General features: G+C 38.0%; 9 protein-coding genes across 9 annotated transcripts; 5 read left to right on the top strand and 4 right to left on the bottom strand.

Moving 5' to 3' along the window:
* Window positions 1–322: 322 nt before the first annotated feature.
* Window positions 323–2,956, top strand: BRETT_001120 (uncharacterized protein; the record flags this gene model as incomplete). Its single annotated transcript, XM_041279677.1, has 1 exon — window positions 323–2,956. The coding sequence occupies one exon, from the start codon at window positions 323–325 to the stop codon at window positions 2,954–2,956; it is 2,634 nt and encodes an 877-aa protein (XP_041137891.1).
* Window positions 2,957–3,298: 342 nt separating this feature from the next.
* On the bottom strand, window positions 3,299–5,443 carry ILV2 (Acetolactate synthase, mitochondrial; the record flags this gene model as incomplete). The annotated part of the gene is made up of 1 exon (XM_041279676.1): window positions 3,299–5,443. The coding sequence occupies one exon, from the start codon at window positions 5,441–5,443 to the stop codon at window positions 3,299–3,301; it is 2,145 nt and encodes a 714-aa protein (XP_041137890.1).
* A 1,211-nt stretch (window positions 5,444–6,654) lies between these two features.
* On the top strand, window positions 6,655–9,176 carry BRETT_001118 (uncharacterized protein; the record flags this gene model as incomplete). Its single annotated transcript, XM_041279675.1, has 2 exons — window positions 6,655–8,445; window positions 8,496–9,176. 2 exons carry the CDS (start codon window positions 6,655–6,657, stop codon window positions 9,174–9,176), a joined length of 2,472 nt encoding a protein of 823 aa, XP_041137889.1.
* A 196-nt stretch (window positions 9,177–9,372) lies between these two features.
* BRETT_001117 (uncharacterized protein) lies at window positions 9,373–9,780 on the bottom strand (the record flags this gene model as incomplete). The annotated part of the gene is made up of 1 exon (XM_041279674.1): window positions 9,373–9,780. One exon carries the CDS (start codon window positions 9,778–9,780, stop codon window positions 9,373–9,375), a length of 408 nt encoding a protein of 135 aa, XP_041137888.1.
* Window positions 9,781–10,120: 340 nt separating this feature from the next.
* Window positions 10,121–10,594, bottom strand: BRETT_001116 (uncharacterized protein; the record flags this gene model as incomplete). Its single annotated transcript, XM_041279673.1, has 1 exon — window positions 10,121–10,594. One exon carries the CDS (start codon window positions 10,592–10,594, stop codon window positions 10,121–10,123), a length of 474 nt encoding a protein of 157 aa, XP_041137887.1.
* Window positions 10,595–10,862: 268 nt separating this feature from the next.
* Window positions 10,863–11,609, top strand: BRETT_001115 (uncharacterized protein; the record flags this gene model as incomplete). Its single annotated transcript, XM_041279672.1, has 1 exon — window positions 10,863–11,609. One exon carries the CDS (start codon window positions 10,863–10,865, stop codon window positions 11,607–11,609), a length of 747 nt encoding a protein of 248 aa, XP_041137886.1.
* A 366-nt stretch (window positions 11,610–11,975) lies between these two features.
* On the top strand, window positions 11,976–12,332 carry BRETT_001114 (uncharacterized protein; the record flags this gene model as incomplete). The annotated part of the gene is made up of 1 exon (XM_041279671.1): window positions 11,976–12,332. The coding sequence occupies one exon, from the start codon at window positions 11,976–11,978 to the stop codon at window positions 12,330–12,332; it is 357 nt and encodes a 118-aa protein (XP_041137885.1).
* A 319-nt stretch (window positions 12,333–12,651) lies between these two features.
* Window positions 12,652–13,326, top strand: BRETT_001113 (uncharacterized protein; the record flags this gene model as incomplete). The annotated part of the gene is made up of 1 exon (XM_041279670.1): window positions 12,652–13,326. One exon carries the CDS (start codon window positions 12,652–12,654, stop codon window positions 13,324–13,326), a length of 675 nt encoding a protein of 224 aa, XP_041137884.1.
* Window positions 13,327–13,547: 221 nt separating this feature from the next.
* On the bottom strand, window positions 13,548–17,882 carry BRETT_001112 (uncharacterized protein; the record flags this gene model as incomplete). The annotated part of the gene is made up of 2 exons (XM_041279669.1): window positions 13,548–15,190; window positions 15,914–17,882. The coding sequence occupies 2 exons, from the start codon at window positions 17,880–17,882 to the stop codon at window positions 13,548–13,550; spliced, it is 3,612 nt and encodes a 1,203-aa protein (XP_041137883.1).
* Between the last annotated feature and the right edge of the window lie 1,189 nt (window positions 17,883–19,071).

Below are 19,071 nucleotides of genomic sequence, written 5' to 3'. Positions count from 1 at the left end.
TACCTATGCAATAGTATGTCAATATAGTTTAATCTTACGTTGGGTAAGATGCCTTTCTACGGAGAAAAATGGGGAAAAAATTTTTTGGATTCGATCATCCGCAACACAAGTCGAACTTTTTCAGTCTGCAAGTGCGTTCGCCAACAACCATTATTACGTAAGATAACTAATGCTACAGAATATGTAAATGGTTAATCTTCTTTAAAGTTAACGTGTTTTGAATAAACATGCACACTTTTTACGCATTTAAAAATTCACACATCGGGAAAATTAAGTCAATTAGGTGAAGGAAAGAGTACGCTCAGGGAAAAGAAAAACAAGTATGACCAGGGGCATTTCAATGAGGGATGAACTCATTCATGCATCCAATCAGGAAGAACTTACAGACACTGAAGACCACCTTTCATCATCAACTTACAATCCATTAACTGATATCACGACATTGTTTAGGGATTCTTCTGATCTGGCATCGTTAGATCAGCTTTTGGCATATGTGTGTGGATACAAACTGGATATTGAAAAAGAGATATTAAAAAGGGAACATAATTATAATGACCAGGCTGCGAATAGAACTGATTCAGTTTCGGAACTTACTGAATTGGGGAAAAAACTGGACCAGTTGATGGATGATTTTGATGATATGCAGGTATTGGCAGAGGATACAGGAAACACGATCAACAAGATGACAGTTAATATTAAAAGGCTGGATAATTGCAAGAAAAATTTAACCCTTTCAATGACAATAATGAAACGGTTGCAAATGCTTCTAACTGCGTATAGCTCATTGGAGAAACTACTGAATTCAAATGAGGACAAAAGTGGAGAGAAAAACTATAATGACATAAAGCAAATGCTCGGTGTTGTTTTGGAATTAATGCAACACTTCCAAAGTTATAAAAGCATAGACGAAATTAATACATTGGATAAGAAGATAATGTCCACAAAAAATACGGTTATTGACGACATATTTAGCGACTTTGAAGCAGAAATAAAGGGCAAAACAAACAGTACTCTTGCTGATGCCTGTGAAATTCTATCGATGTTTGGGGAAGCATATGAGACAAGACTTCAGTCTTGGTATGTTAATGCTTTGCTTAAAGATCTTACAACAATTTTCAAAAGCAGTGAAGAAGCCGGATCACTTGACAACATTAAACGGAGATACATTTTTTTCCAAAGAATTCTTAACGATTTTGAGATGCATCATAGCAAGATATTTCCGAAGAGCTGGAAAATGCCTATCTTACTTGCCAAGAAGTTTTGTACCATCACAAAAGAAGATTTAAGCGAGGTCATGCGTAACACTCCAGAACTCAATGGATCATCAGCAGGGGCAAAGCTGATTATATCAGCATTAACTGAAACTTTACAGTTTGAAAATTACTTGAATGAGAAATTTCAGATGTTTTCAGATATTAATGATAAATCGGTGTATAAATTTGATAAACTGATTTCAAACGTTTTTGAACCTTTCCTCAATATTTGGATTGATCATCAAGGCACTCTAATTGAGAAAAAATTCCTGGAGTATCTCAATCCGGCCACAATGTATCGGAAATCAGGTGTCGCCGATTCCATTCCTCAAGATTCCCTTACGACTAATAAAATGGGCCAAGAGCAAGCTCGTACTGACGGTGACCAAAATTCAATTGTTCTTGAGAATGAAGAGATAAACGTACTTGAGTCATCTGCAGACTTATTTCGCACATTTAGACAAGTTCTCTCACAACTTATTAAACTTACAAGAGGGCGTCCTCTAATAAAGCTCTCACAATTGTTTTCAAAAGATTTGATGGATTATAACAAACGTATTCTTGAGCCGATGCTTCCTACTAGGGATGATATAATATCTGCCTATTCCAAAAATCAAAAAGAGGCTATTGAAATTATTTGCTTAGTTCTCAACACAGCTGACTATTGCTCTGTAACGGTAAGCCAGCTTGAAGAGAGGCTGGTTTCTTTAATTACTCCAGATACTCTTCAGAAAGCGATTGATTTTTCACACACTAAAGATTCCTATTTGAAACTCATCTCAGACTGTATCAATCTAATTCTTGCCAAGTTTGATAATGACCTACAATATTCTTGGAGGGAAATGACTAATAATAATTGGAGGCTACAAAATGATGTCGACGGTGAGTCAAGATATGTCTCAACTATAAAGAAGACATTGAACGATGATTGTGGCCTGATATTCACTTCACTAAGCAAGCCTGCATTTATTAGACACTTGATTGATAAATTAGTTCAAATGATCGTAAACTCATTTATATTCAATTTTACAAAGTTAAAGCCGATATCCGAGGTTATGGCTGAACAATTTACATTGGATCTTCAAACGTTAAAATCATACTTTATGGATCTTCCTACAAAGGGGCCAAACGGATCTAAAATAAAGAGTTCCAGGTCCTTCATGAATTCGTTAAATAATTCACTACAACCAATTATATCACTAATGAAGGTGCTGATGACACCAAGCAAACCAATAGATAGTTATCTTGTGAGCTATTTTAGTAATATCAAAGACTCAAACTTCACCAATTTTGTTAAAACAATCAAATTAAAAGGTTTGCTTGGGAATGAATTGACGTCCGAAAAGGAAAGATTCAAATATCAAGATGCGTTTAAGGCACAACTAAGAGTTTATCAAGACCAAACTGATGAGCAGCTTTCAGAATCAAATAAATTTTTGGAAAAATTGAATCTGGACCCCAAAAGCAACAAGGTTACCAACTTTGGTTTCAAGACGGAGACAGAAGATAGTAATGAAATATCGAGATCTTCTTCGGCGAGTAATATTACAAACTTTTTTGGGGGAGGTAATCCATCCCGTCGCTCTTTATTTAACGGTGGAGATATTGAAAAGAATTTCGTTAAAACATTAACGGATAACAGAATTAATATCAATGAAAACATTAGGAATTTTGGCAAGCTCTTTAAGAAAGGAGGGAACTGATAAATCTTGTTAAATATGACTGTTTGTATATACCTGGCATTTCTGCAATATGAATATCATTGTAAACTATGAAAGCACAATATAATAAAGACGTCCGGAACATGAAACCGGAACACTTGTAAAGAGAAGAAAAACAAAAGGAAAGAAAAAATAACACAAAGATACTAGACCCCAAATCCATTTTAGAAGACTATTATCACCTAATGGTTCAAGTAGACACAGAACAAAATATCCGATTATGCATTCATTAAAAAAAGCAAACGGTAAATCATCTGTATTACAAGTTAGTCCCCCGAAAATTCACTGTTAGCCACATCGTTCTTAAGAGAACAAAAGATTTAATCAATCGAACCTTCCATTGTTTCTCTTGTGTCTAAGGGCATTCTGCTCATGGATAAATTCTGGGTTATAAGTTATAAACTCATCCAAACCTTTTCCACTAGGAACCATAGGGAGGACAGGAGTCTTGTGCTCAACCTTCACCTCCAGTAAAATTGGGCCCTGATTGTATGCTAGCAGTTTGGCGATGCTTGGCTTTAAGTCTTCTTGCTTGCTGACCCTCAATGCCTTCAGACCCATGGCCTCGGCAACACCAACAAAGTTAGGATTGTGCTGGTGAGTATGCGAATATCTGTGCTTGTAGAAAAGTGACTGCCACTGGGTAACCATACCTTGCTCTTCATTGTTCAAAATCACAATCTTAACAGGGGCATTAGCCTGAACGGCAGAGGACAACTCCATCAAAGTCATGTTGAAGGAGGCATCGCCATCAATATCGATGACAATAGACTCTGGCTTAGCGACCTGAGCACCAATAGCAGCAGGAAGTCCGAATCCCATGGTTCCAAGACCACCGGAGGTGACAAATGAATGAGGCTTTGTCCACGTAACATATTGGGCAGTCCACATTTGATGCTGTCCAACACCCGTGGCGATAATAATATCACGGCCAGTGGCTCTAGATTGCTTGTCAATTTCCTTTATAACGGTTTGTGGCTTGATTGGTCCTCCAGGAACCTCGTGCTCGTATGCATATGGATACTTCTGCTTCCACTCCCGAATTTGAGAGAACCATTCTGGTCTTGACTCAACAGGTTCAACGAGTTCGTTGAACAACTCCAAGTTCTGAGTAACATCACCTTCTATAGCCTCCGTGGCCTCAACAACCTTATTTATGTTCTTTGGAGAAATTTCAAAGTGAATAATACCTCCACGTCCTTCTGATGCAGCTAGTCTTGCTTGTGGAGCAAACTTGGACACGTTACCGGTGACTCTGTCATCAAAACGGGTACCAAGGGCAATAATCAAATCAGCTTTCTGGATTGCCATGTTTGCAGCACCGGCACCGTGCATTCCCAACATGTCAAGTGATTTTTCATCTCTTTGATCGAATGCTCCCAGACCTTCCAAGGTGGTAGTGACTGGAATTTTTGCCTTGTCAGCAAGCTCTTTCAATCTCTTTGGACCATCCTCATTGTTGAGAATACCTGCACCAACATATAGGACGGGCTTTTTCGCCTTATTCACCAAGTCTGCAGCTCTCTGAATGCATTCGGCAGTAAAGCGCGTAATAGCAGAGCGCGTGAGGGTAGCCAAAGTGTTATTAGGGATGGTGGATGACGTAGGAATTGCGTGTCTCAAAATTGCAGAGGTAACATCCTTTGGAAGATCAACCAAAACTGGGCCTGGACGTCCAGTGGTTGCTATCTCGAATGCCTCATTTATTCTACGAGGAAGCTCGGAAACGGATTTCACCATGACATTCCACTTGGTGCAAGAACGGGAAATGCCGACAACATCAGCCTCTTGGAAAGCATCTGTTCCAATGGCAGATGTAGGGACCTGTCCCGTGAACACAACCATTGGAACACCGTCTGCAAGAGCATCAGTCATAGCTGTGACAGTGTTTGTAGCACCTGGTCCGGAAGTGACCAAGACAACACCCGGATTACCACTAACTCTAGCATATCCCTCAGCCATGTGACCAGCACCTTGCTCATGACGTGGAAGAACAAAATTGAACTGCTTGGAGTTGTATATAGCGTCATAAACGGGGAGAATGGCACCGCCCGGATATCCGAAAACTGTATCGACCTTGTGTCTGACCATCATTTCATGGAATATCTCCCCTCCGGTCATACCAATCATGGAACTGTCCATTTCGATCTTTCTGTCTAGAGGATGCGAATGCCTTCCAAAAGCTGCCTCGTCCGCGCTTTGAACGCATATGTGATCGGCTGCTGCTGCTGCCTCGGCTGCAGCTTCAACATCATCAACATTTTCGGTAGCACTTGGAGCATTAAATGCTGGTGCCGGCTGTTCTCTAGTAACATTATGAGCTGTGGAGCGATATCTAGCTGCAAAGAGTTGGGAGAATCTTAGTGGTGCTCCAGTATGACTCAGATGTCCCGAACTCTTGCATGCTGCAGTTTTTGCAAGGTTTAATGCTGCTCTTCTGGTTGAGCGCGTAATAGCTGTGCTTAACATATTCTATCGATCCGAATTTAAAATTTCAAGACAAATGTGATATATGAATATCTGCTTATATGTCAAAGATAAGATAATATCTGCTTGGAACTCGATTATATATCCAAACGAACTTTATTCGTACGTTGTAGTGTTGAGTTGAATGGTTAAATAATGTTGAAAATCAAGATTATAAAATATTACGTCTGAAATATTCATATATAAAGGAAAACTTGGATGAAAAAAAATGTGAAAAAAAAGTATGACTCTCCTGTATACGGCAAATAGACAAAGAAAAAAAAAAGTTATAATTATGACTTAAAGATTCAGAATTTGACCTTCGCAAAATGCGGAGTGGAAATAAGGAACAGTAAAAGAAAAATAAACGAAACCAGTCAGAAAAACAACGGACAAAGGGACCACTGAATGACTATTTCCACAATTTACAAAGGAAATATTGAAACTACCACCTTTATTTTTAAGCCTTTTTTACTTCACTGGGTGGTCCTATACAAATTCCTAAATTCACATATGCTTTAAACAAACATATATGCATGTGGGGGTCCCTCAGGCTCGAGAGTGTGGAAAATAAATCCAAGGGACGGGAAAATTTTTTTGAGCTTTGATGACACATTTTCGAAATTTGTAGCGTTTAACGCACATTTCCTTTTAGGTATTTTTTTTAATTTTTTGTTGCACTCTTATCATTGCCGCGTGGGAAACTCCGTTACCTGGGACCGACCAACGCTTACCCCATCGTAAAAAAAAAAATAAAAACTCTCACAATGTCCGTTAGCCGGTTCAGGCCCAGTTTAAGAAACTAGAACCCCTAGAACCCCTCGTTCCTGTTCCATGGACAAACGGAAGCTTTTTTTTTAAGCTAAGACCTATATACATCCTTACACATAAAATAATTGGGGAAATGATTTATGTTGGGCCGTAGAAGCTTCCTTAGCGACGATCGACCCAACCTTCGTATATCGCTTACACACCAAATGCGAAGATGATACTCAAAATAAAAGGGGATAAAAGGGGATCTTACTGATAACAACGGTGTTATAAATAATTGAATGTAAGGACCCACCAAAAACATTTTACAGTTAAACATTCGCATCTGATATAAATTGACTAATTCATGAGGAATATCATCAGGGTGATATAAATCCCGAATTAAAGCCATCACTTTGTTTAATTTATCATTTCCGCTTCTTTGCTGTGACAGCTCCTCCCCAATGGATCTTGATCAAAAGACGCCCCCAGGGCTCCTTTACAGATACCATGGATCCATGAAGGTTGGAGATGTCCATCGATTCATAATTACTTTTACTCCAGAAAATAGCAACGAGACTAGCGACTCTTTGTTTGTTAGGGTTAAGAACACGGAAACTGTGCTATTACGTCCAAACGTTTTAACTGGCCCATATATGTTCTACTGTGATATTGCACCATATAATTTTGATCACAAGAAACATTGCTATATTACTGCGGAGCAACCACACTATAATCCAAGTATTATGCCTGGACAAAGTATAAAAGCTGAGTTATCAATGCACACATTGAAATCAAAATATTGCTGGACGGTGAACGTGTCTTCCCAAATTGTGTTCAATCGCTCTTCAGAGGTCAACTTTGAAGTTGTTATATGTGATAAAGTTGACCAACTTCATAGAAATTACTACGAGAATTATACTGGGGTGTTTGACGAACGGCTTGATGTTCAGAGTTTGAGCACTATCGATTTATGGAACAAGCCTCCACCCCTCCTACCTTCGGATCAGAATCCAATTCATTTGGTCATACTGACCCATGGCTTATACTCAAATTCCACAGCTGATTTGTTATATCTCAAAGAAAATATCGAACAGGCTTGTGCAAAGACTGGGGAAAATGTAGTTGTCAGAGGCTATACAGGTAACGTATGCCGTACTGAAAGAGGCGTAAAATACTTAGGAAGACGACTGGCAGAATGGGTAGTTCAAATTGTTATTCCAGATTTAGGTGCCGGATCAGTTGGGAAGATATCATTTATTGCTCATTCGTTAGGAGGCTTAGTGCAAACGTTTGCAATTGCCTACATCCAACACAACTGGCCCCATTTCTTTGAAAACATACAACCGGAAAACTTCATTACACTTGCATCACCGCTACTTGGAATCTCCAACGAGAATCCCGCGTATGTGAATATTTTTCTATCAGTTGGCATTGTCGGCAAGACTGGACGGGATCTGGGATTAAAGGGCAATAAGCCTCTCTTGTTGTTATTACCATCCAGATCCACAAGAGGAGTACTTGCAAAATTTAAGAGGCGAACTGTTTATGCGAATGTTGTTCACGATGGTATAGTGCCTCTTAGAACAGCTGCTCTCATGTTCTTAGACTGGAAAGGTCTTACAAAAGTTTATAATGCTCTCAAAAACGAGGGAAGTATAGATTCAAGCGAATTTGAGCAATCTGCAGATGACAACCAGGTTGGAGAAATTCCAGAAACTATGGATAATCAATACGAGACTGACGAAAATGAAGAAGTTACTATGCCACCGGAGAATTCTGGAATAGAGATTCCAACCGAGGAAACTTCAGATAATAAAGGTGGATTTGGCTGGAACAAACTATGTTCGTGGTTTTCTGATTTATCAACACCCTCATCAATAAGAAAGGAACGAAAGGTTAAGAAATATCAGAAATTCCAAACTTACGAAGCTCCGGATCACATTTCTGACGCTGTTGAAGGAAGTAGTACCACATCGAATAAAACATTGAAGGATGCTTCAATTATTCCAAAGACTAATGTCATATCTGGCATCAGCCGTGTTCTTTTGCCTCCTGCTCCCACTGCTAAATTCTTGCTTGATCCTTCATCCAGAAAGAACATAATTCTTCATGACAAGATATACAAACCAAGAATGATACCTAAAAGGAAAAACAGAAAGGGATCTATAGTGAAGAATGCGCTCAACATCAGCCGAGGTAGTCTCGAGGAAAAAATTGCCAGAAAATGGCATAGAGGTTTAAGCTGGAGAAAGGTGCTTGTTTATTTACCTCCAGATGCTCACAATAACATGATTGTTCGAAGACGTTTGCCAATGCCTACGGATGGCCGGTTGTTGATCATTTAGTTCAGAATCACTTTAGTGAGAGATGCTATAAGGAGGAAGATCTAGAGGAGTATAGACTAACAGAAGAGGACGAACTGGCGGATAGAGAACAGGAGGAAGAAGAAAATACGAATGATGGCGGCGAGTTGGATGATCGAATGATAAATCTCTTGGATAAAGAGCATCACAAAGCATTAAAGGAAAACATAAATTTGCTAGGGGCAGGTGTGCAAGATAGCAAAGCTAGTAATGATTTTAACCAGTTGCATGAAACAGAGGAGCGCAATGAAGATAATGAGGATGAAGCTGAAGATGAAGATGAAGATGAAGATGAAGATGAAGATGAAGATGAAGATGAAGATGAAGATGAAGATGAAGATGAAGATGAAGATGAAGACGACGACGATAATGATGGTTGGATTAGTGGAAATAATTCAATATGTTATGATGGTCCAACTGGGATGCTCAACACAATTCCAGAAGGGGTGAATAGCCAAGTTAAAGCACTGAGAGAGACATTCTTTTCTGGTGCCAAAAAGGAGGATGAAAAGGAAAAGAAGAGAAACAGGGAGGATTCAACAAAAGTCAATGGTCAAGGGGAAGTTATCCGGGATGCTTTTGTCGACGATCCCTCACAAGTAATGAACTCCTACATATAATGTAATCTACGAAATAAACGAATAATAATACGGTATTACTAATTTACATACAAAGACGACCCGCTCTGAAACGGTTCTTATAATCCACGAAATTCCGGTACGACAACAAAGTAATTAACGTGCTAAATCAAGTGAATTTTGAAACGGCAGAATATTTCATTAAGAAAAAATGTCTAGCATTCAATGCAGCAAGAAACTATAAAATCTTCTCTTGACTCGACTCAGACACGAATGGGTTCGAAATCATCTCAAAACCATCTTTTGGCGAGATTGCCAATAACAATGGACCTCTTATAATTATTTTACCCAACTTTCTTGTGCTTCCAGTGAATTTTGTTCTATCATTAACATCCCTTAGTTTTTCAACCGTGTCTTCCAAGACGAGATTCATCAACTGATCGAAACCAGTTAATTTACCTTCAACCTCTCGTCCACCTGATAAATTCACAATTATTTCTTGATTCAAATAGTTCTGTAGCTTGAGAATTGCTTCTCTCTTTGGTCCTTCAAACCTTTCATGCCTTTTATGACCACCATTTCGATTATTTTGTTGGCGACCATATGATGATCGACCCGAGTCATTGTTATTACGCCTTCCTTCCATTTTTATTTAGCGCTATTTTAATTTCGCTAGGTGACGACCTTATTAATATATTGATAAAAAGTACGATATGGTTGATATTAAGGATGATCTTTGAAGAAGTGGCAGAATAAAAAAATATGGAAAAAAAGAACGAACCCAGCTAGGTTATTGAAAACTTACTTCTTTTTCTCGCGAAGAGATAGTTTGACCTTCAAATGATTTGGCTGTATGAGGATCAACATGTAAACTTTAACTATGATGTATATCCAATATATCAATATTCGATTATTATATTATTACTTTACAGGTATCGATAGTCTACATTATTTAATAAAAAAAACGTTATAAATACACTTCAACGTCAATCGGTACTTGCACAGCCTCGACACCCACAATTCTTACAACGGATGTGTTTTCCTTGCTCGTTATCACTCCCATTCATGGATGCTTTTGGCACACGACATATGCAAGTTGTCTGTTGATTTGTATTTCCTACCTGTATACATTGTAAACAGCACAATTTCTCATATCCCTTCTTCTTCCATTTGGCAATGAGCTCTTTATCTGCAAACTTATTCGCTATAAGCCAATCATAAAGCTTTCGACTGATCAGCTTTCTTTTGTAGTATAGGTCAAAAATATATCTGGATCTCTGATGGTTCAACATCGTGATTTTCCACGTACTTTCATATTTCGGTCTATTTACCTCCAATGTTTGTTTCTCTGCCTCCTTCATCTTTTCAGAAAAGGAGTTTAATGCATGCTCGATTTTTGAAAATCCTTCTGGAGGCTCTTTTTTAAATTTATATCTGTGATTCCTTGAAACCTTTGGCATATTTGTGTGCTACCAGACATGAAAATGTCAGATTTGATACTCAATAAAATGGTGTTTCATCATTGTCGACACACATACCGTCGTTGGAATTTTTACAGATCTAATATTTATATATTTTTTACACCCAAAATTTTTTAGTATCTGGTTTAAATAGGTAAATAAAGCTAGAATATCTGTATCGTTCATCTTTGAACCGCTATTACGCTTCATTAATATGAAATGTGTTGTGAATATAAATAAAAAAGCCCATTAAAATCTTTTTTGGAATATGGATGATATTAGTGTTCATTTAACTTCGGATTTAACCTCATCAGAAAGACGGTTATCTCCAGATTGGACTTTGGAATATTTTAAAAATCGGGTTGAGCAGATCACGGGAATTCCACCCGCCTCACAGAAAATATGGATATACCAAACTGCAGATTCATCTGAAAGAACACCTATTAATGATTCATTGAATACTCAAAATACACACTTAGAAGATTTAAAGATTCATCCCGGCACTAGAATCCACATAGAAAGTAAAGATAATGATCCAGAATTGGCTGAACTACAGAGGGATCTGCTTAATACTAGCGACAAAAATGAGCTCTACAAGTTGGATGAGAAACAGTATGATCAAATGCCAAATACTGTTAAAAGGTGGAAACAGGAAAATAAGCTTGGTCGATATGATCCTGTACTGAGGGCCAAGAAAGAACATATAATCCAAGAGGATAAGTTAAGGGCAAGTGAAATACATGTTGGAGATCGCTGCAAGTTAACCAACTCCTCGATCCAAAGATTGGGTACCGTCAGATATGTGGGGAAAGTACCTGAGATTGATCCAGAGAGAATTTGGATCGGTGTTGAATTGGACGATCCCTTTGGCAAAAATGATGGATGCATTAAGGGAGGACGCTATTTCACATGCAAAGAAAATCATGGCTCATTTGTTAGGCCATTGGTTGTAAAAACGGGTGATTTTCCTCCAGAAGAATTACCCTTTGATGAAAAAAGTGATGATGAGTTGTGATATAGTTTTTTTTTTGGTTCAGAAGATGTAGCAAGGTAAAAAAAGGTAATCATGACCTTACATTTTTGCATTTGAGTGTATGTCTGAAGTCCCTGATTACCGATGCATCCTGCCCTTCCGTAGTTTTTTTTATGTTTATTTCTTATTTTTTTCAGATCGCGGAACAGTACTGGAAAAAAAAAGTTGGAGAGTTCTGGAAATCGGATCAATTCTGTCAATGACAAACTTAAATAACAAACTAGAAGTAACGTATAAGTTGCTAGTCGTCTCAACGTTACTGCCTCTATAATAGTGCAGGCAATAACACAAGAATTTCCATTCTATTTGCTCAACCGATTTTGAAAGCTTTAAAATTGCAGTGGCAAAATGAAATCTATTATTAACTGGGCGGATTTAGATGCGCACAAAATCATACAATTGGTCATTATCATTGGCGGATATATAGTTCTTAGACAAAGATTTGTCAAATATATGAAGAATAAAGAGCTTAAGCAACAACTTACTGAAAGGAAAAAGGAAAATGCAGAGCATTTGATTGATAGGCCAGAAGACTTAGCCGATGATCCTCTATCTGTGAGTGAGAGGTCCTGGGGCTGGGGAAAGGAAACGAGAAAGAGAGTCAGGAGGCAACAACACATTTTGGAAGAGCAGCTTAAATCAGAGCAGCAAACGACTGAGGATGGTGTTGACAGTGATGCTGAGATTGAGAATTTACTTCAGTGAGAAAAGAAATGCTTTTGACTAAAATTTGCTCAAGTCAGGCTATAGCTTTATAGAGCTTCATGCTATTTGCTTACAATATCATTTACAACATATATGATCTTTTGGTTTATGTAATAAAATATGTACGTTTCAGTGTTTGGATAAATTCGGGATTGGCAGGACCAAGTACACTTTTAGGTAGCACAAGAAAAAAAAAAAAAAAAAAAAAAAAAAATTGAAAATTCGGTGTTAGCTGAAAGATAAACCAACCACATATTGTTCTAAAGTTATTACTGAGTCCGTACAAGTGATATATATATAGGGTAACATAAACTATACAATGAGTTGGAGACGAGGGCCCAGAATTTTGTTACCGTTTGGATTGGATTACGCTGATGTGGAGCAGACTGCTGAAGGTGAGAAGCTTAAATTTGTGTTACCGATCAACGGGAAGCCAACTGCACTTGAAGATGAGTGTTCGAAACAGTTTTTAAATTTCACAGATTTGATGAAAAATGGGGTATTCTATACTGGAACATTGGAGAGCTTAAAGGTTTCATCAAAAAAAAGACATGTCACTTATTATGAAGGTGGCGTGAATGACGGTCTTTCCAGATACTCAGATCGATTCAGGAAGAAAATTAAAATAGGAAGATCCATTAACGAACATCCGTTTATATTGGATATTTTTCCACAAGAACTACGTTCTGTTATGACTAGAGGTGACAAAAAGCATGGATCACTACAGTTGACATCGTATTCAAAAGACAGCAAAAAGAACATTAAGAAACTCATTGAGAAAACGAAGGAGGAAAAAAGAAATGAAATTCAAGAACGTCTTAATAATGTTGAAGGTAACGACTCAGAGGTTGAGAAACACTCGGAGGAGGAGGATGATGATGAACAATTTGAGGATGATTATGATGATGATTATAATGCCGAAAGATACTTTGAAGATGGTGATGATCTAGGAGGTGAAGAAGAAGATGCTGGGGATGATGAAGCGGCCTTCTAAACGTTGGTATGTCAGACCCTTCTGAATATATATTTGCCAATCAATCATAATACGTTTTAGCGATTGTTGGTGAATAACTTTGTAAGTTTCTTTTCAAAGGCATTTTTGAAATAAAGCATTTGTTCGTAGTACACATGTATACAGTACAGAGGAGGAACTGGGACCCATAATTTGCGTTTTTATTATTACATGCTTTTTCTGAAAAAGGACAGATGTGAAGTTTAATCATTTATCATTCCCAAAAACTTTAATCTTCTTATTTCCGAATATGACAAAGTCTTCCTTTTGCAATCATTGGAACTTATCCTATTCTGACCGAAATCATGAAGCAAGGAGGGAGGAGTTCTAATCGAGACTTTTCGAGGCTGAACTGACGGTGCTTTTCCAGTACTATTTTCGTCCCTTGTCTCTGATGATGTACTAAAGAGATTTTCCAGATCGGTCGGTATGAGATGCTTTGGAGGAGGAGGTGGGATTTCATCACCTGCATCCAAATTTTTGATGGCTGGGAGTGGCTTTATTTTGAAACTCTGCCGCAAACTAGATATTCTTCTTTCGCGGTCAAGACACTCTGGTCGAAATTGCAGGCTTGTACGTTGACTTTCGCCTAACGGTTCTGATTTTGCAGCTCTTTTTAAAGGAGTAAATCTATTTGAAGCCCGAAACTCTACCTTTTGCCCAACATCGAATTCGTCACAGTCGGAATCACTATCATCGTGTAATTCCGTTGTTTTAGTCATTGAACCATCTTTTGTGTCATTTATTGATGCTCGACCAGAGGAGAAACCATCAGGAATCCAAGCATTGTTAGGTTTAACTCTTATTCGACCAGCAAGGTCATCATCGTCCCCTCCTTCATCCTCTTCATCACTAGAATCCACAAAAAGCTGCCCAGGAATATCATCACCAATCAACGAAGGACTAGATAGTTGACGTTGAAAGCTCATCTTATTGCTTTTCTTCTTCTCTTCGGGTTTAGCTTTTGGGGGAGAGCCAAAAATATATGGAAGTGTCTTGTTGGATGCATTTTCCAGAAGCTTTGCAAGCCATCCTTTATTAGTATCTTGCTTTCTTGCAACCGCATCCTTATCATTGCAATCCTTTTTCCAAGATTTGTTACTGGTGGTACTTCCCACAGGAATGTTCAACTCACTGACATCATCCTCTAAATCATCTAGATCCGGCAACGCCGGCAATGTTTCATCATGTGTGGGCATAATAGACGCCCTGAATTGTGCATTTTTGGACATTCTAGCCTTTGCTGCAAGAGCAGGAACTGTATCGGAAAAGCTTTTGGAAACATCGGTAAGATTATTACCAACACTAACCGGAACCGAGTCTGAGGAAGGATAGTAGGTCATTTCAAGATAGATTCTGCCTGCCGGCCTGTCTTTGTATTCCAAATCAAACCAGGAGTCATATCCTTCGTTAGTCGATCTTCTTAAAGCTATGGAAAAGTCGATATCTGCCTGACACACTAGCTCAGAGTCTTTTTTTTGTTGGTGATAGATCATTAGATTGACAGTTGTGCTTTCGATATTTTCTAGTGAGAACCAGAGCTCCTGATTGAATATTGGTGTCTGCCCACCTCTAGGCACTACCCTTGTTCTTTGGGTTTGGTCTTGTATTCGTGCAACAACATATGGAGATTGCTTATCGAGCTTTCTTCTGTTAGGTAAATCTTGAGCTTTTATAACCACAATAACCAATTGATTCCCTGCGGCATCAACCTTTGAGTGAGCACTCATCTCACTCATGCTAAGATCATTCATTTCAGCGATCTTCGTAAACTCTTTTCCAACCAGATAATATATTTTTCTTGCCTTTGCTTTATACTTCTGTTCAGTTATGTCAAATTTTGATGCTGTTACTTATTTGAACGGCACTAGTTTTAGATGGAACGTTAGTTCTAGTTCTTACTTCTCTATTCATTAGAATAAATAACATTAGCTTAAAGGAAAGGAAACACGTAAAATAAGTTTCAACTTTTGGATATATTCGTTGATGGGGATTCGAAATAGAGATGTTAGTAGAAGGCCAGAAGAAAAAATTAGAATATAATAAAATAAGCAAAAAATACAATAAGAAAATTGTTTGCATTATTTACTATATTCCTATTAAGGAAGTGTAATTGGATGCATGGCTGGTTAAAATTTTCCTTATTCAGACACCAAAATCTTGACCGCGAAAACAAGTCGGGATAATCCCTATGATCCGAATTAAATGATACTAACGATCATGACCCACTTAATGGACTAGTTTTGAAACATTTAGCAAATTGCCAAGTAATGTGAAAAATAAATCAGGACAGTTTTCTTAGAAATCATTGGCCTTACTACTGTGTGATCTGTATTTACTGAATCAAATTCTTTTTTTCTTCTAGGCGGTTGAAAATTTACGTGCACAAATGTGCCTTCTCAGTTTAGAACAATTATACACTTCACCAATATTATAATTCAATATTCAAAAAAAATGATAGCATAATAAATATAATGAACACATGTTCGAATAAACAACAAATGCCAGGAAAGTTATTAACTAATTTAAATGATGCACAATAAGGTGATGAATATGCTAAAAATTGTACCTACGCTTTGCGGCATCACATTTCCTGCAACACCTTTAGACCTTGATGAAGGTGCCGATGTTGATTCCGGAGCTTGATCGCTTGAAGCCGTGGATGAAGACTCGTCTTCCGTACTATTGGAAACGTATTCACCATCATTGGTAAACGAATCTGGAAGATAATCCGAAGAGTTTGATACAGTGCCATCCCAGCAATATTTATCAAAGCACTTCTTACACTGAGTACCCATCGATAAACCGAGTCGTTCTCTAGAACGTTGTAATATTGCACATCCAACACAAGCACGCCATTCATCATCTAATGTGAGGTTTTTTCTTGTACTAACAGCAAATCCATTTTCGATCATTGCAAGCATTTGATCGGTTTCGTAGGACATTTTGTAGGTGGAAGTATTTGAATTATAGGTGAATGGTCTGTTGGCAGTATACACTATTAAAGGTGGAGTATAATCAGCTCCCACAGAATCTATTAAAGATGTCAAATTATCGGAATAGCAGCCAAAGAAAGTAGGTTTTGCCGTTAAATTTTCTTTCAAGAAGGTGTCCGTATCAGGAACGTAAGGAAATGCTGTTCCATTACTCTCTGAACCAAACTGTCTTTCGTAAGACTGGACTAAGGAATAGCCATCTGGCCAAGAGTAGTTTGTATCCATAGAATTATCATAAGCAAAAATAACATCAACCTTTCTTTCAGGTTGAATAAGTGGATACAACGGAATGTTCTGACCATCTTCCCCTCCGTCAACCAAATAAAGAGATTTGTTGTTCTTCAAGTTGTCACTGTCTCCCCAAGGTGAATCATAGAATGGGTTTGGTCTCCATTCAGCAATGTCATCCTCATCGTCACTTAAGTTTTCCAAGAAAGATTCAATTAAATTGTAAATTGTGCCACTTAGACCAGTGGTATTCAACTGAAGCAAAATCTGGTTGAAAAGAGTGGATGAAGTACCAAAAACAAAACCTGCATTATCAAAGCCGGCAATACACGAACCATTGGAAGGAAAGCCTTTCTTGGTATTCGTACCCACATATTTTAAATCAGTGAATGAGTATAATGATGGATCCCATGATCCCATCTCAAATGGGTTGAATTCAAATATGGTGGAGTTTTTTCCAATGACATAAGTTCCTGGACGTCTTCCATCTGCAACGACCAAAGGAAATGGCATCGAGTGGTTTTTGAAGACGGGGAAGTCCCTCAAAGAGGAAAACGTCATAGAAGCACCTTTATCTTTTAGACCAGGGAAGAACTGATACGATAATCCCCTTCCCCAAGGGTCAGTTAAACTGATATTGAAGCCCGCTTCCTTTTTATCATCTAGGTCTTCATTGATATCATACCAATAGTATCCTGTTTTGAATATATTTATACCTCCAGGGGAGATGATACTGTGATCAAGATCCCAGATGGCATCATCTTTACCAGCATTATCAACTATTTCTTGAACAGAAGTCCAATTGTTGAATGCCAATGTTGACAAAAACCACGAACCACCAGAAAGACCGGCGACATATGATGCTGACTGGAGAATTGGAAGTCCATGGTCGAGTGCTCCATCAGTTCTGTTATCAAGACCAGAGATCTGTCCGGCAGCATTTATCATGGCTCTATAACCACCACCACTGAACGCTAAGGCGATTCTTGGATTGGCATTAACAGACGTGTTTGATTTTGATAAGGTCGATAACTGGTCTAAGTAACTTCCAGTATCGAAGTCTGTCATATTTGCAAGTTCAAGGAACCACCGAAGATTTTCATTAGTTATATTATCTCTCGATGACATCCATTCTACTTCTTTTGATGAAATATTTGTAGCCGCACGGATAAATCCCAAATGGTTATCAGTATTGTAGGAAGACTCGTTAAGATATGCCGGACAGTCCACGATACCAGGGGCATAGGAATCTGTAGGAGACCAAGCTGAGACCAAGGCAGGAAGGGAGAGAAGAACGTGACATAAAGCTACCATTTTTCTTGTTTCTGCCCATTCAATGTGCATATAGACCAACGATCAAGACAGCAGAAAGTCCGTGGGGCTATTACAAAGAAAAAAAAACAAAAAACGCGTACAAAAACCAATTACAGATGGGAAATTAGAGTATAGAAGAAAAGTAACGGGGCTTATATTTTATTTCAAGCCGAAACCAACAACAATGTGTCAGAAAACAAAATAATATTTTTTCAATAGCGGAAGCTTTTAACCCCTCAAATGGAAACCCGAGATTCCATCGTGAATCGGTGCAAAACTGGCTGTATTCGAATTCAAAAGAAAGCAGATGAGAAGCCGAGAGAAGTGCAGCCAAGAAATTTTGACAAATTAAATTTATCATGGGTGGGGTCTTTATGTAATCCGAGATTTATTGAAAGCTATCTTTATATCCTAATTACGTAAACAAACACCTGATACTAATACTATGTAGTAGAAATAATATCAGCAAGTTGGTCCCTTAATAACTTTCCTAGCTTCGTTAACCTTCGTTATTCCAAATAACCGTTTACATCATGCATATTTCATCTGCACAGAAGTGATTAAATGAACAAAAATTTCACAACATGTGAGTTCTCGAGTTTCTCGATTTTTATTGTTTGATTACTTACTAATTAGAAAATCAACCAATGAGAATTATCTCTTCTCCGCCACTTTTTCGTCTAACAAACTTTCCCTGCTTTCCTCTTCAATCCTTATTAAAGACCAACAACACTTTGCAAATCAGTTTCACATCCGTTCACCAAATTGGCATTCCAGATTACGTAACTCAACTAAACATTAGCGCACACTAACAACAGACTGGTCCCAAGGAATGGAAGGCTTCCATTTGTGAAAAACCTCGCAGTAGAAAATCAAAAAAGTAAAAACTAATTGGACCGTTTTCATGAATGGTTATCACAGAAGGAAAGAGAGCAGTAATAACGAGAGAACAAATCTGTCTTCAAATAAATGTGAATCTTTCTAAAACTGTGATTCAATTTGCAGTGCCTTTCATTGAACTGTATATACATGCGGGCGAATCTTCTTAAATATAACATGATAGGTAATGTCTAATTCCTATATAATAAAAGCAATACTCAATGGAATATTCGAAGTAAGGACGCGGAGAGTACAGTGATGGATAAAGATCATAAATTAAAATATCGAAGAAGAGGGCCTCCTTTTCGCA

Source organism: Brettanomyces bruxellensis, chromosome 8, assembly GCF_011074885.1.
Source record: "Brettanomyces bruxellensis chromosome 8, complete sequence".
Taxonomy (NCBI): Eukaryota; Fungi; Ascomycota; class Pichiomycetes; order Pichiales; family Pichiaceae; genus Brettanomyces; species Brettanomyces bruxellensis.
This window is presented reverse-complemented; position numbering and strand designations above follow the sequence as displayed.